At 54.5% G+C, this 16,028-nt stretch overlaps 1 protein-coding gene across 15 annotated transcripts in view; it reads right to left on the bottom strand.

Moving 5' to 3' along the window:
• Positions 1–2,768: 2,768 nt before the first annotated feature.
• Positions 2,769–16,028, bottom strand: part of MAPT (microtubule associated protein tau) — a 23,466-nt gene continuing 10,206 nt past the window's right edge. For 4 of the 15 annotated variants that reach the window (XM_057386981.1, XM_057386979.1, XM_057386976.1 and 1 more), the window contains 8 exons: positions 14,912–15,038; positions 14,341–14,391; positions 13,655–13,920; positions 10,296–10,388; positions 10,056–10,148; positions 6,016–6,097; positions 5,786–5,898; positions 2,769–3,838 (listed from right to left, as the gene is read on the bottom strand). In XM_057386981.1, coding sequence (XP_057242964.1) covers positions 3,623–3,838; positions 5,786–5,898; positions 6,016–6,097; positions 10,056–10,148; positions 10,296–10,388; positions 13,655–13,920; positions 14,341–14,391; positions 14,912–15,038 — 1,041 coding nt within the window. In that variant the 3' untranslated portion in view covers positions 2,769–3,622. Of the gene's footprint in view, positions 3,839–4,197; positions 4,339–5,785; positions 5,899–6,015; positions 6,098–6,467; positions 6,507–10,055; positions 10,208–10,295; positions 10,389–13,654; positions 13,921–14,340; positions 14,392–14,911; positions 15,039–16,028 lie in introns of those variants that run through there. The other 11 variants (XM_057386980.1, XM_057386987.1, XM_057386982.1 and 8 more) reach the window with 8 other exon arrangements.

A 16,028-nucleotide genomic window follows, 5' to 3' on the forward strand; every position in this document is an offset into this window, starting at 1 on the left:
GAATTCCTCACAAAGAGGGGGAAAAAGAACCAAAAAAAAAAAAAAAAAAAAAAAAAAAAAAAAAACAAAAAAAAAAAAAAGGAAAAAAAAATACAAAGGACTTTTTTTTTTCCATTTTGTAATCGTAAAGAAATAGTCGCTGAACTGCTTCATGGTCGGGGTTTTCACAATTTTCAACATGATCGCGTGGTTTTGGTTCTGTTCTAGTTTAAAGGATCCGTCATCGTTTCTTTAAAACAAAAACCCAACAAACAACGGCGCTACCATATCCCTCCGCAGAAGTGCTTTTCTATTTATAAGGTTGAAAATTCTGAATAACCCTTTTAGCATTATAAAAACCACACAAAAAAAACCCACCTTGTATTTTGTAAATATTTTCTTTTCCTGCTTTGAGCTGTGTAATGTCCTTGTTATATAGAAATGCTTTTCTTCCGAGAAGCTGATCTTTGTTAATGTCTTGATTCTGTTGGCAAAGCACAAATGTGCTTATAAAAAAAAAAAAAAGAAGAAAAGATTAAAAAAAAAATTAAAACGTAATATTCCATTTGATGAGTGTGAAATGCTGGGCTGGGACATGGAAGGGTCTTTGAGTGCGCTCAGATCAACTGCTTCCCTCCTGGTTTTTTTTTTTTTTCTTTTCTCTGATATTTTCGAGTGGTTACTGTCAGCAAGAGGAATTTGGGCTTTGTACTGGGGTAGGTGATGGAGCAGGACATGGGCTCAGTGCTTCTCACTGCTCCATCCAACCGCCCAGGCTGGGGATATTTTCCATTTCTGGGGTTCACTGGGTGCTGCTGGTTCACATCCAGGGACTGTTGGGGCCATTCCTGGCTCCACTGAGCACGGTCCCCCTTCCTGTACCCCGCTGTACCACAGGAAGAAGTGTGGGAGTTGGAATTTAAAAAGGAAAAACTGAAACCCAGATCCTGCTCATCTGTGGTGCTCCCAACAGCGGATCCCAACCCCCAGGTCCCCCCATCCCATCCCGAGCAAAAGAGGTGCCGATTCTCATTATTGTAGTAATGACTTTATTTCCAAATTCACTTTTACGGCAACAGTGTAAACCAGTTGTTAAACACACGATACACTATGGACACCCACAGACAGAAGCTAAGCTAGAATGATACACTGAGATCAAACCTTCCCTCCCCTCCCCGGCGCAGCGCGGGGGGCACGGGGCTGCCAACACCACGGAGGCTGGCACCGACCTTCGCTAACAAGCAGAATCTTTTGGAGTGCAGAAATATGAATTTTTAAATTTTTTTTTTTCATCAGTGCCGGATTTAACCCTTTTCAGACCCAAGATGTGTGTGGAGTAAAGGAAAAGCCGGGGGGTCGGGTTGTCCGGCTGCTCACGGGGACCCTCGGGCTTGGGTCTGAACGCAGGGTCAGGGCTGGGGACGTGGCTCGGGCTGCTGGAGGGGACAGCGGGTGACGCGGTGGGTGGAAAGGGCTGTCCTGGGACCCCAGAGCCCCCGGGGTGGATGGCACACGGGGCTGAGGACACTCACAGCGGGAAGGGGCTGCTCACCGGAGCTCGGCGCACGCAAAGGATGTCCCGGCCCTGGGTGCTGGTGTCCTTCGGGGGCTGCACGGAGGGGACAGGGGTGGCACAGGACGGGCGAGCTCAGCTACCCCGTCCTGCAGCCCAAAAGGGGTCGAGAGGTGACGATTTGAGGGTTCTCCCACTTTTCGTTCTACAGAGGACAAAAACCGCGGCGGCTCCTACAGCGCTACAGAGTCGGGGACGGAGCACAGAGTCTTACAATCATGGAGTCAAAGTGAACGGAGCGAGTGACAAGCTGGACACGGTGGCGGTGCTGGACCAGCCTCTCCYCAGCAATAAAGCAGCTGCTGGGGCTGCAGAGAGAAGGGTTGGAGCCCTCGAACCATCCACAGCCGAGCCTGTGGCAGCCCAGCCCCATGGAGGGACAGGGGGTGACAGCGGGGTCACAGCTCCCGCAGGATGGGAGCGGGTCCTGTCCTGGGAGGAACTGCTGCTGTGCCAGCCTTGGTGGCACCCAGCCACCACCCCGGGGACACCCAGGGGCCCCGTCAGACCGGGAACCCGGCCTTTGCTGGGAAAGCACGGCTTTCCCTGGGGTGCAGCCCCACCGGGTCCCCTCTGTCCTCCCGGAGCTCGGCTGGGACCGCAGGGCGGGAGGACACACAYGGAGGGGCACCGGTGGCATCTCAGCCTCTTTGGTTGTAGACAGAAGGGGCAGGCGGGGACAGCCACGGGGACCCCCAGGCGCTCCCCAGGAACAAAAGCAGCCGGAGCAAGARCTCGACCGGCTCCTGTCCCCGAGCGGAGCTGGGAGCGCTCGGGGCCGAGCGAGGGGTGAGACGCTGCCAGCTCAAAGCCGGGGAGAGCCCGGAAAGGGGGTTCGGTGCCMGGGAGCAGCCGCTGCCCCGGGCTGGGGGAGCCGCTGCCGCCTCCCCCCGCGTCCTCCCGGGGTCTCACCGCTGCCACCGGCACAGCAGAGCCATGGAGCTGCCACCTCCGCCATCGCTGAGCTGACCTTGCAGGGAAAGAAAAAGAACAACCCAAAAATGTCACAAGCTGCACCCAAATCCAGGAGCCATCCCAGCCCTGGAGCTGTGGGTGCCCCTCATCCAAGCTCCCGGGGCGCTGGGAGGTGCCCGGCCCTGGGGGAGCCCCGGCRCGGCCCCCGGCCCCCCCTGCCCGGCAGACATGCGGTGCCAGGGCCGGGCACGACCCGGAGCCGGCCGAGCTCCCCGGGATGCGGCGGAGCCGGCGCGGGGCAGCTCAAAACTACTTACAGCATTTATTATTTTTTTTTTTTTTAAACACATGCTCGTTTATGAAAACAATCACCCTGGCACGGTCCAAGCATATACAGACAAATCTACTCTACGACACGAGGGGCTGCCAAAGGAATGGGGGAAAAGCCTCTACTCATCCACTCAGCGGTTCCAGCACAGCCACGGAGAGGGGACACGGCCGTCCGGGGCCCCTCGGAGCGGGCACCCGGCGCTGCCTGAACTCCAGCTGCCGGAGCTGAGAGCGGGTTAGGGGRTACCTGGCCGTTATCTTCATACACATCTCGGCTTTCGGAGATAAAAACAAAAGGTTTCTTCCAAATCAGCAGGCAAATTTAAGGCGGGGAGGGGAGGGCGCCTCCCCGCAGCCCCGGCTGCGCGCCCAGGACGCGTCCGGCCAGCGGCGGGGCCACGAGCTGGGCGAGGTCACAGCCCCTTCCCGGGAGGGCCACCCGCTGCCCTGTGCTGGTGTGGGGTGCTCGGGTCAGCGTCGTGCTGTGGCCGCCCCTCGGGCCCCCTCCCCGCCTTCCCGGGTGGCCCCGGACGGGGCTGGAACAGCAAGGGACGCGGCAGGAGCAGGGGGGAGCGCGGGGACGGGGACGGGCTGTGCGCTCCGAGGAGCAGGGGGAGAGGAGGTTTTGTACCTCATAGTGTCACTGATTTTGAAGTCCTGGAGCTAGAGCTGAATGAACAGTAAAAGCAGGTTAAATCATTAACCAGTTAGGGACGGGGAAGCAGCTGTAAAAGGAACAGAGGAAGAAGGCCAGATTATTTTTGTTTCTTTTCTTTTTTTTGTTTCCTTTCCTTGTCTTCTCTCCTGGTGGCYGCCGTGCCGCGATCACAAGCCCTGCTTGGCCAGCGAGGCGGACACCTCGTCGGCTAGCGTGGCCAGCTGGGGGGAGTCCACCAGGTTGATGCTGCCGGTGGAGGAGACGTTGCTAAGGCGGCGCGGGGAGGCATCTCCAGAGATGGTGGGGGACTTGTAGACGATTTCGGCGCCGTGGTCGGTCTTGGCTTTGGCGTTCTCGCGGAAGGTCAGCTTGTGAGTCTCAATCTGTGAGGGAGAGGAGGGCGGTCAGGGGGGGCACAAAACAGAAGAATCTGCCGGGTGTCCACTCGGGCACGGCTGCTGAGAGTGGGGAGAAAAGCTCCGAGCAGGAACCGGCGCCTCCAGTTCCTCCAGTCCTCGGGCACGTCCCAGGCGCCAGAGGGAACAGCAGGACTTGAGCATGTGGATGCTGCCAAATCCTCCCCAGGTGAGGAGCTGTGTCCTGAGCTCAKAGGGCACAGCCTGGGCTGCTCCCACTCCCCTGGCAGAGGTTTTGGGGGCGTGTGGCACAGGAAGCTTCCCCTCAGCCCGCAGAGCTGCTCCCAGGAGCCAAACCCCTCTCCCGGACAACTGGATCTGGTTTGCTACTTACTGGTGCCCTCCCCAGCCGAGTGCAAGGCTGGGGGCTGGCTCTCCGTGGGGGTGAGTGGCTCCAGCACCAGGGCCTGGAGCCCAGCGGGGTCTGGGCTCGGGGTCCAGGTCTTGTCTTCCTTGCCTTTCTCTCTCTACGGGTGAAGAAACCCGCCCAGGGCAGTGGGGGGCAAAAAATGCATCAGCAACAAAAACCACCATCCAAGAAATGTCAGCCAGAAGGAAAAAAAGACAAAAAATATAGAAAAGAAATAGAAAATTGGGGAGAAAAAGATCTGAAAAATAGGGCCATTCACTGACTCATAGAAAGAAGAGTGGCTGCCTTTGGAGCTGGAGAGGAAAACTCTCCAGGGACAGCAAGGGAGAGCGCAGGGACTGGGGCAGAGCATGGGGCAGACCCAGCACAAGAACCAGAGTTCAGCACAAAGAGCTGTGGCCTGTGAGCCCAAACGTGGATCTGTGTGTCACAGAGCAAGGAGGGGACTTGGGGACACAAGAAAGGGACTCAGCTACACCCACAACCTCCTCCAGGTGTGGGTTTGGGCAGGGGAGGGGCAGCCACCAGGCTGGAAGGCTGAGGTGGTGATGCCACTGCTGAATTGCCACAGCAACTCCCCTGCAAAGGGCGAGTCCTTCAAACTATGGCCCAGTGAATGTGGCAGGGTGTGACAGAGTCATCACTGAAATCACAAAACCAAAGATGGCAAAGGGCTCAGTGAAGCACAGGGGAGGCTGATGCGCGGCAGAGAGAAGGGTAAGGAAGTCAAGCGGTCCCGCAGTCAGAGGCCAGCTGGAGGTGAGAGCTGGAGCTGCACAGAGAACACGTGGCCAAGAACAAAGTGCCAAAATACAGGAGCTGAAACAGAACCTTCCCCTCCCGTTGAGACAAAAGTGCTGGGAAAACAAGCAACATAAAAACYGCTTTTCCCTGAGGAGCTGAACCCTGTGTGTCACCAGGCTGGAGTCCCAGCTCTGCGCTTACCTGAGGTCCTCACCCCTCTGCTGCCAGGGACTTGGTGGCCTTGAAGCCCAGTGTGGAGCTGTTTCACTTGGCTAAGACTCACTGAAATCACCATCAAAGCCTCGGTGGGAACAGCTCAGCCCGAGTTCAGCGTTCCCCTGACCCGAGTGCTTTTTGTCTTTCCATTTAAATCTCCCAACACTCCCCTCCCTCCGCAGAGCCCTCGGTCAGCGAGCAGAAATCACCTTCTGAAGGTGCTGCAAAGTCACCTGCTYGAAATAAAGCTGAGCTTTAATGCTGCGCTTTCCCTGGGGCTCCAACAGCCCTGCAGCTCCCCAGCTGCCAGCTCGGTGTCCCAGCGGTGACACAGGGCACAGAGCATTTGCTGACGGTGACACTTCTTCACAGGGAGAGTTTGAGAAGCAAACACAAACTTCAGAGGCAGCAGAAAGAGCAGGAAACCACAGGAGAGGCTGTCACTGACACACTCGTTGRGGTGGCCACAGGACACACAGAGACATCCTGGCAGCCAGCAGTGTCACATCTGTGCTCAGCCAATGTCCCCAGGCCAGACCCCTGTCCCACTGCAGGACACACCTGTCCCCAGAGCCACTTTTTACCTTTTTATTGCCTCCTCCAGGGACGTGGCTGATGTTATCTAGGGACCCGATTTTCGACTGCACCTTATCTTTGAAGTCCAGTTTCTCAGATTTCACCTCCACCTGGCCACCACCTGGAAGAGAAGAGCGAGAGAGGCGGGTGAGGAGCCTGGAACAGCATCCAGCACTGCAGGGCTCACCAGGATCCCATCACCCCCTGCACTTTCCCAGCCCTGAACCCCAAAATGTACCTGGTTTGTGATGGATGTTGCCCAGGGAACCACATTTGGATGTCACGTGGCTCAGGTCGACTGGCTTGTACACAATTTGCACCTGTCCATGGGAGAGAGGRGAAAAGGATGAGCTGGAGGACAGCACAGAGAGCTGGGGAGGGGGAGCACAACACACAGCGGCACCTGAGCTGGATTGGAGGGAAAGGACAGCTCAAACCCCAGGAGGATTAATGCCACCAAAGAAACTGTCATCAGAAATGGGAGATCATTAATTCCCCTGTGCAGTAATGCCTCTTAACATGTCAGCATGCACGAGATCGCCTCTCCACAGAGGGGCGAGTAGAGGCAATTTTTTAAAGTGCTCAAGTGAGAGAGAAAGTGGAGTGGTGATTAATTTAAGATTTGCATACACATCATCCAAAAGGAGGAGATATACCAGAGAGAAAATGTAAAAAAAAAAAAATAAATACCTTTTCTGGTGTAAAACATAAAGCTTATGTCCACAAAAACTGAAAGAACAGAAATGATCAATGTGCACAGAACTTTTAAAAGAGTGACCAAAATATGCATTTCTGAAAAATGCTGTAACGGAAATAAGGGTTTAAAAAACAAAACAAACAAAAAAAAAAGGCAAAGCAAAGTCTAAATATCTGGAGTTCACATCATAGAAATTAAAATGGCAGTTATAAAATATCGAACCACAACAGCATTTTCATGACATTTAAGCTCTGTTTTTTTTAATGTGTTTTGCCAGTGACGTCTCCGAACGTCACAAATCTGCAGATCCCGCCCGTCCCCTGATGTGCACGGACACCGGGGACACCGGGGACACCAGGGACACGGGACACACACACAGGGCCCTGGCAGCACAGCACACACACAGCAGGAGCAGGAGACAAAGGGCAGAAAACATCCAAACATCCCCAGAACCCCACACGTGACCCTCGGTGGTATTTGGTTTGAAAGCTTCACAAAAAACAATTTGAGCCTCAATCAAATTACTCTATACCCTTAAAAAGTTTGGCAAAATTAAAATTAATGAAAATAGCAAAAACAGAAAAAAAAAAAGTAACTGCAACAAAAAAAATATTAACTGACTTTACTAAAACGTATGAACTATTATTATAAAAAATGATATAAACTATTATTATAAATCAAATATTATAACAAAAAATATTAATACTAACCCTAAATAATAATTAAAAAAACTTAATCAACTTAATCTAACTTTTACAAACATACTCTTGTGTCCATCTCAACTTTTTCCTACCTACTTCCACAGCCCTGGACCCTGGTTTGGGACTCACACCGGGGTGTGGGTCAGCTGCTGCTCGACTCAGCGGGGCTGTGCAGGAGGATTGGGATCCTCCACACCTCGAGGTTGGTTCCTGAACCCCGGGGAGTGCCTGGACCTGGATTTCCAGGGGTGCAGAGGATGCTCTCTGTGTTTCCCCCAAGAACCAGTGATCGGGAGGATGTGCAAAAGGATTTGTGCAGAGGAGCTGAGTCCTCCCTGCAGCCCCTGGAGCAGCACTGAGGATCCATCACAGCCCTTGGTCCTCATCCCAGCACTTGGGGCTGACCCCAAAGGATCCATCACAACCCCTGGTCCCTGTCCCAGCACTTGGGGCTGACCCAAAAGGACCCAGAACAGCCCTTGATCCCCATCCCAGCACCTGGAGCTGATCCCAAATGATCCATCGCAGCCCCTGCTCCCTGTCCCAGAGCCTGGGGCTGACCCCAAAGGATCCAGAACAGCCCCTGGTCCCTGTTCCAGAGCCTGGGGCTGACCCAAAAGAATCCAGCACAGCCCTTGATCCCCATCCCTGCACCTGGGCCTGACCCAAAAGGATCCATCACAACCCCTGCTCCCCATTCCAGCCCCTGGAGCTGACCCAAAAGGATCCATCACAACCCCTGGTCCGTGTTCCAGAATCTGGGACTGACCCCGAAGCCCAGGGGAAGGTGCACCTTCAACTCTCACATCACACTCAGTACCAGACTGATTGTCACTGTGATTGTCACCGTGATTGTCACTGTGATTGTCACTGTGACTGTCACTGTGATTGTCACCATGATTGTCACAGCCCTCACCCCAAATGGAGCCCAAAAGGAGGAGTGAGGCTCAGCCCCACAGAACAGAGCCCTGCTGCCCTGCCTTGTCTCCCGTGCTCACACAGACCAAAAGGCACATTTGACAGGAGACAGGGAGGGAGAAAAGGAGAAAAGCAGCCCCTCGGGGTCTGGGAGCACACCGTGGACACAGACGTGGAGACAGCGGTGGGGAAAGGTCACACRTTTAATGCACTGGGCAGGACAGGAGCCAGATTGGGTTGGAAAGCAGGAAACAGACCCAAAAAGGGCAGCTGGTGCCTTTCTAGTCCCAGCTGTGACCCTGAAGGGTCTGTGAGCAATTCAGGCACCACTGAGACCTGGGACTGAAAGTCCTCCCATTTCCAGAGCAAGCAATCAGCAATTGGAACTCTCTGCTCTCATTCCAGTCCTTTTTTTTTGACAGACAGGACTCCATCATCCCTTCCCATCCTGTTGGGGAGCAGAGAAGGATCCTCCACGTGTTTTAGCAAAAGAAGAACAGAGTTGTTTGCCTGGGAAACCAGTGCCAGAGACCTGGGGATCCCACCCCTCAGCATCAGCAGTGCTGAGGACAACTTTTGCCTAAGGCATCACCTGGTCAGAGCATCCACTGGCTTAAAAATGCAGGTACCAACCCCAGAGAGTGCCAGCTCCCTCTGGAAGCAGCGTTGGCCAGACAGGGGGTGGTGTGGGCAGTTAAGTCACAGTGGCCAYCAAAGCCCTGGGTCTCGTTGCCCCTCTCTCAAGGGAGCCCCAAGGCCCAGCTCAGCCCCTAAAACAGCCACACTGTCCCTGTCAGGCTTTGCTCTGAGCTCCCAGAGCTGCTGCAGCCAGGCAGAGCTCACAGGGGTTTCAGTTCTGGCAGGGATCACCATCCCCAGCACAAAACCCCAATAATTCTTCCCCCACTGCAGCTGCAAACACCCCCAGTGTGAGCTCTCTGTAGGGGAAGGGATGAGCTCATCACTGGTCACAGCTCAGAAGGTTTGTGACCAGCTCCATCTCCTGCTCCATCACACCCTGAGCAGCCCAGGCAGTGCAGGGCACTGGGGTGAGGAAGAGGAACAACCACAAAACGGCTTCACAGCGTCTGAGCTCTGCAGAGCAGCTCCCCTGGCTCGGGAAATCACTGCAAACTGACACCAGATTTAAGCCAGAGGCTGCAAACCCATCTGTGTCCCTGCCTGCGTGTGCCAAGCCTTCTGCAAGGCTCTGTTTCTCAGGGAGGGCATCCACAAAGATCAAAAAGGAAAATCCACGGGGAACATCTCAGACCAGGCCCCCACAGACCCCACTGACACCATTTGGGGTCTCAGGGATGCCCCTTCCTCTGTCCAGCATCTTTTCCTGGACCCAAACTATCTCCAGCTGTAAATCCACCAASCTCTGTGGAGTTTCTCCAGGTTTCTGGCACAGTAACTGAAAGCTGAGTCTTGTATTTATGAGGGAACAGCTGGAAATGCCAGCGTTCAAATCAATTAACTCAACAATAATTGAGGCTCAGCCTCCGTGGGCGCTGACATTGGTCAGCTCAATATTTGCAYGGACCATACTTGCCTGATGGGAATGGGCAGGAACCTGCACGTTGGGAGGATCATGTCCAATTTAGCAGCACATTTAGCAACGAGGAGTGGGTCTGCTCATAAATTTACCCATCTCCTACGTCACTGCGTGCCCGCAGACAAGGAGGCTTTCAGCYTTCCAGGCAGTGCAAAGCCCTGGAGTTACTGGGATGTTTTTTTGTTACAGACGTGGTTTGGACACGGGGCAGTTAGTTCTGTACATGTCAGGCATGTCCAGGACTCGTTAGGGTTCATCTTTTGGGTTAATGGGGTTAAATGACAGCACGTCCCCAATGGCTATGTGACAGCAGGGTTGGCTGCAGATAGCATTGGTGATTAGTGTTACAACATGCCACTAAAACCAGGATTATCACAGTGCATTCAAAGTGTGAAGGTACTCACACTGCCTCCGCCCGGGATGTGTTTGATATTATCCTTTGAGCCACACCTGGATTGAACGCTGCTAAAGTCCAGCTTCTTATTAATTATCTGCACCTTTGGTAGCCAGAAAAGAGTCATTGCACGTCACCAATAGCTATCTGATGGCAGGGTCGCTGCAGATAGCATTGGCAGTTTAGTGTACACAACATGCCACTTATCATAAGAACTATTATAGAGCATTGAAAGTGTGAAGGTACTCACACTGCCTCCGCCCGGGATGTGTTTGATATTATCCTTTGAGCCACACTTGGATTGAACGCTGCTAAAGTCCAGCTTCTTATTAATTATCTGCACCTTTAGTAGCCAGAAAAGAGCGTGAGAAACAACGTGACCATCTGCAGCTTGACCGTGTGTTGTTACATCCCTAAAATCAGGAACTTGATTCCAGAAAAATGCCTTCCAGTGCCAGGAGTGAAAAAAAAAAAGGGAGAATTTCTGGCTTGCTGCACAGATTGGGATGGAGGGTGAAGATGGGGGTGGGCWGGCTGGAGACTGGAAATGTCTGGGTGGTGATGCAGCCCCAGACCAAGGTCCCAGGYCACAAACACCAAAAAAAAAAAGCCAGCTCAGCACAGCTCCTCCCACGGAACAAAACGTGGAATCTGCTGGGGAGCAAACCCTCTGTGAGGCACTGCTCAGAGACCCTCCCAGTGCTTGGAGAGCCCCCAGTGCTCAGGGAACCCCCCAGTGCTCAGAGACACTCCCAGTGCTCGGAGATTCAGCTTCTGCAGAGCCAGCAGGAGGAGGAGGGATGGAGCTGAGAGGAAAAAGCCTGCCCAGCTCCAGCTCTCATGCCAGGCACCACAATCCCCTTCAGGGCCAGGCACACCTGGCCTTGGGCAAACGGGAGCCACTGGCCAGGGAGGGGAGCAGGAGCTGTGTGTGAGCACTGGGGGAAGGCACTGAGTTCTGCTCTGCACAGGGCTCACAATCCCTTCACAGCCACAAAGAGAAAGACAACGCTGCCAGGGATGCAGCCCCACCCCAGGGATGCAGCCCCATGTCCCCATCCCAGGGATGCAGCTCCATCCCAAGGGTGCAGCCACCCCAGGGATGCTGCCCCAGACCACCACCCAAGGGATGCTGCTCCACCCCAGGGATGTAGACCCATGCCCCCAATCCCAGAGATGCAGCCCCATTCCAAGGATGCTGCTCCACCCCAGGGTTGCTGCTCCAGGCCCCCATTCCAGGGATGCAGCCCCAGATCCCCACCCCAAGGATGCAGCCCCACCCCAGAAATGATGCTCCACCCCAAGGATGAGCCCCACCCCAACTCTGTGCCATATTCCCAAAGCCATCTCTGGTGGGATCACACTGGGAAGGGTCTGGTGCCACCTGGGAGCCACATGGGAACCACATGGGAGCCACATGGGAGCCACATGGGAGCCACGTGCCACCCTAACCACGCCCTCCAGCCCCAAAGCCTTCCCTCCTCACAGCATCTCTGTGCTGGTGAAGCTGATCCCACTCAGGGCTTGTTCTCCCATTTTTTTTTTTTTTGGCTGTGGTGAGAGCTGCGCTGGCGCGACCTCGGGCATCAGAGCAGCTCCTCCAGACACCCCAAGGGTGAGGCAAATCCCTGCTCCTTCCCCCCACAYACTCTGCAGTGGCTCTACAGCCTCCACAGGGGTTATCAACCCAAAGATCTGAGCCTCAGAGGGACCACGAGAGCCCCCAGCAGTGGCACAGACACTCCTGGATGGCACAAATCCAGAGCTGAATGAGCACCTCACCTCCATCCCAGCTCTCCAAGCCCAGCAGAGCTCCCTGCCATCCCCTGCCTCTCCAGCACCATGGCTGGCTCGTGCCTCCAGCAGGATTTTCCGAGTTCCCATTGACAAATCCCACAAATCAGGAGCCAGCTGTGCCAGGCCAGGCTGTGCCAGAGCAGCAAACAGTGACCCAGCGGCAGCACGAGTGCTCAGACCATGCAGAAATGCTGGTACAGACATGGTCTGGCTGGCTCCTGGTGTGTGCCCCCTGTTCCTTGGCTTCCCTGGGCTGGGGGGGTGTTGGAATCTGCATGCACAGAAGCTCCAAACCCTAAAATTCCGTGTGGGATCGGCCCTTTCTGCTYCAGCTGCAACCACGAGTCCTAAAAAAGCCCCAACAGAGCAGCCAGCCATTCTYCCCTGCAAAGAGCAAGGAATTGTCCCAAATTCAGCTGTTCTTACTCTTTCAGCAACGAGAACAAATGGAGAGGCAGACAGAAGAAAAAAMCCAACTTTGTAAAAGCTGGATTAAAAAACAAGCAATAATTTAACTGTTTTCTAGTAAACAAGGGTTGCTTCTAAAATCCCTGGAGAAYAGGGTTTGTGGGGGTGGCAAGAAAAACTGATGTCTTGTGCTAAAAGGACACTGACCAAGAGCCCTGCCCARGCTCCAGAGCCCCCCTGAATTGTGGCACAAAGCCAGTAAATYGCCAGCCATGGTGGAAAAAGCCTGGAAAGGCCGTGGAAAAGCGGGCTGCCATCTCAGAGGATGCAGAGGAGCCAGCTCAAAGCCTCCCCCCCATGCCAAAGGGGAACATTCAGAGGTACCTGCTCACACAAAATGCCATGCACAGCACCCAGGGAACGTTTGTTATGGATCTACGAGGTCTGGAGCCAGGCAGTGTCACCCCTAAAACAGGCAGTGTCACCCCTAGGCCAGCCAGTGTCACCCCAGGACAGGCAGTGTCACCCCCAGTACAGCCAGTGTCACCTTCAGGACAGGCAGTGTCACCCCCAGGACAGCCAGTGTCACCCCTAAAACAGGCAGTGTCACCCCTAGGACACCCTAGTGTCACTCCTAGGACACACCAGTGTCACCCCAGCACAGCCAGTGTCACCTTCAGGACAGGCAGTGTCACCCCCAGGACAGCCAGTGTCACCCCAGGACAGCCAGTGTCACCCCTAAAACAGGCAGTGTCACCCTCAGGACAAGCAGTGTCACCTCAGGACAGGCAGTGTCACCCCCAGTACAGCCAGTGTCACCTTCAGGACAGGCAGTGTCACCCCCAGGACAGGCAGTGTCACCCCTAAAACAGGCAGTGTCACCCCTAAAACAGGCAGTGTCACCCTCAGGACAAGCAGTGTCCCCTGCCAGGCTTGCATTCCCAAGCACTTGGAGCCCAGAGGTGACTTTTGCAGCTCGTGGAAGAATTTTCTGAGTGTACAAAGTGGTTGAAATGACAGAAGTGCACGTGCCACCCTCACCGTGCAGCCAGACAGCGGAACACGAGCCAAAACCTCGCCAACAGAGCTGGATCCAAAATCCCAAAGTTTGGGAAAAATGGGACCTGAGACCCTCAGAAGGAGGAGACAGACSAGCCTGTCCTCTCCTGCTCCAGATTCACCAACACAGCCCTGATCCTGCCATTCCTCAGGGAATGCCATTCCCCTGGCAGCCACTCAGTGAGACCCACAGCACCAGCTCTCTGAGGAATTCCAGGAATTCCAACCCAAACCCTTCCGAACCAACCAGAATCTGGCTGGAGCTGCTCCAGGGAGCTTCTCCCATTTGGGATGGAGCACCCAGCACCCGCAGAAAAACCCCTGGCGAGCAGAATTTGCRTTTACCTTGCCACCTCCGGGCTGGTGCTTCAGGTTGTCGGTGGAGCCGATTTTGGATTTGACGTTTTTCAGGTCGGGCATGGGCGCGGCCGAGGGCTGCACGCGGGTCTTGGCGGAGGCTGGGGATTTCGGTGGGGTACGAACCACTGCCACCTTCTTGGGCTCCCTGGCTGGTGGGGTGGGCAGAGAAGGGGTGCGGGAACGGCTGCCTGGAGTCCCGGGAGAGCCGGGACTGCTGTAACCGCTTCTGTCTCCGGACTTGGGCTGCTCACCTGGAGTTTGCAGACAGGACAGAGGAGGTCAGGATCCCTTTTCCCCTGCTCCCTGCTGCCCTTGGGGGCTGCTCTGCCTCGTCCCAGAGCCCACCCGCTAGTCCCAGTGCAGGGGCAGGGCGGTGGCTGCACTTTCTTCTACTCCATTTTGAAGGAAAAACTGCGATTTAAAGGCAATTTCCTAAATATGCCAGAAGGAAGATGGTGTCCATTGCCTGGATCGTCAGTAAAGACACCCCACCCGAGCGTGGCACGACGAATTACAGACAAAAGACACTCAGAACCACTTTTCTATCAGAAATTTGGAAGCATTTTCACAAAATCGTTTTCTGTTATTAACTAAGGCTGATCTCTGAGCAGCTTAGCACTGTCCCCAGTTTGAAAAGGAAAAAAAAAGAAAAGAAGACCCTTAAACATCACCTTTCTCAGTCTTTGCTGCTGCAGGAGGTGGTTTTTTCTGCTCCTTTCTGCCTGTTTAGTGAATGAGAAAGATGCTTAAACATAATAAAGCTGGAAAATTAATTGATTTAAGGCTTTATGCGGCTCTGGTTAAGTATGAAATATATGTATATATCCAGTGAAATGCGCCATTTTAATGGAAATTCACAACGCCTGATGATTTCTGGGGTTTTCTTCTCTGAGCATAATGGGCTAATCTCCAYTCCTGTAATCGAAGAATTGATCCTCTTGCCCCTGGTCTTTGTGAAATATCRTCACAGAGAAAACGAGTAGATGGATTAAAGAAAAACGGAGCTGCCTGAATMTTCCAAATTTGAGGAAATCCCTCGGGATAAAGCAGCTGCCCTCTCCTACACACCGGTGAGTGATGAGCAGAGGGGATTGAGCAGCACCTGGAAAGGCTCCATTCAGAGGGATCATCCCTGGCCCTGCAGCCCCAGCCCTGGGAGAGAGCTGGCTTTGGCCATGAACCCCCTGGAAGTGCCCAGCAGCACCACTCAGTCACCAGCACGTGGCTGCCACCGTCACCTACCGGAGCTGGGAGGGGTCTTGGGGGCCGTGGGGGTCTTGGCCGGGATGCGGGTGGCGTTGCTGGAGTTCCTCTGCGCCTGCCCCGCGCGCGCCGTGCCCGTCTTGGAGCCGCCCCTCGCCTCCGGGCCCTGGGGACACAGGGGGGTGTCAGGGAYGGGCTGGCACCCCTTGGGATCGGGGTGAGACCCTTCCACCTCCTCTCCTGGGATTCCCCAAACCTGGAACACCTCGTGTCCCATCTTCTTGGCTGCTGGGGCGGCTGTGACCTCGCCCAGGTGAGCCCTTGGCTTCAGCCACACCAYGCACTGCACACTCACACCCCGCTCAGAATGTTCAACTCCTCTTTCTCTAAATCTCATCACTTGGTTTCCCCTGTTCTGCTAAAATTTTGTACAGAGGATAAATTAATCCCAGCATCTGTGACTGGCACAGGATCACCCCTAGGACACCTGAATCCCTGGAAATGTCCAAGGCCARGCTGGACRGGGCTTGGAGCACCCTGGGATTGTGGAAAGGGGTAGAATGGGATGAGTTTTAAGTTTTTCCAACCCAAACCATTCCAGGATTTTCTGTTTCCAGGTCATCTGCACTTTCCCTCACTGTGGGTGTGTTTATGTCACTAAATGCCACGAACAGAACAAGCTCGAGGTTCTGTTCACCCTGCAGGATGTGTTTCATTCCCTGCTCTCTGTGCAGCACCTGCAGCTCTGGCACAGCTCAAACTCATCTGCTGCTGGCAGCCAGCGCTCTGTGAAACACAGACAGAGCTGCAAACCAAGGAAGGGCATGAARGGACCTGGAACTGCCTCGGGGAGAGCTGGGCAGTGTCAATTCTCACAGCGAGGTGCTGTTTGTGCTCTGGGTGCCAAAACCGGAGCCGAGCTCCAGGAAGGAGCAGGGGAAGCACATCCCACCCTCTCCACGGGGCACGGGAGGATTCAGCCAAGCAGCACCGGCCAGAAACACCTTCAGGCATCACCCTTGGTCTGTCTCTCATGCCAGTCTGGGGAGGCTCRGGATCAGCGGTGGAAAAGAAAGCTGCCTGCTGCCTGCTCTCTGGGACTGCTCCTTTTTTCTCCCTTTCTTTGGACTTGTTTTTCCTCGAATTTTTTTTCTTC

This window comes from Malurus melanocephalus, unplaced genomic scaffold (genome assembly GCF_030028575.1).
Source record: "Malurus melanocephalus ecotype Western Australia unplaced genomic scaffold, MMel_1.1 scaffold_1105, whole genome shotgun sequence".
Lineage (NCBI taxonomy): Eukaryota > Metazoa > Chordata > Aves > Passeriformes > Maluridae > Malurus > Malurus melanocephalus.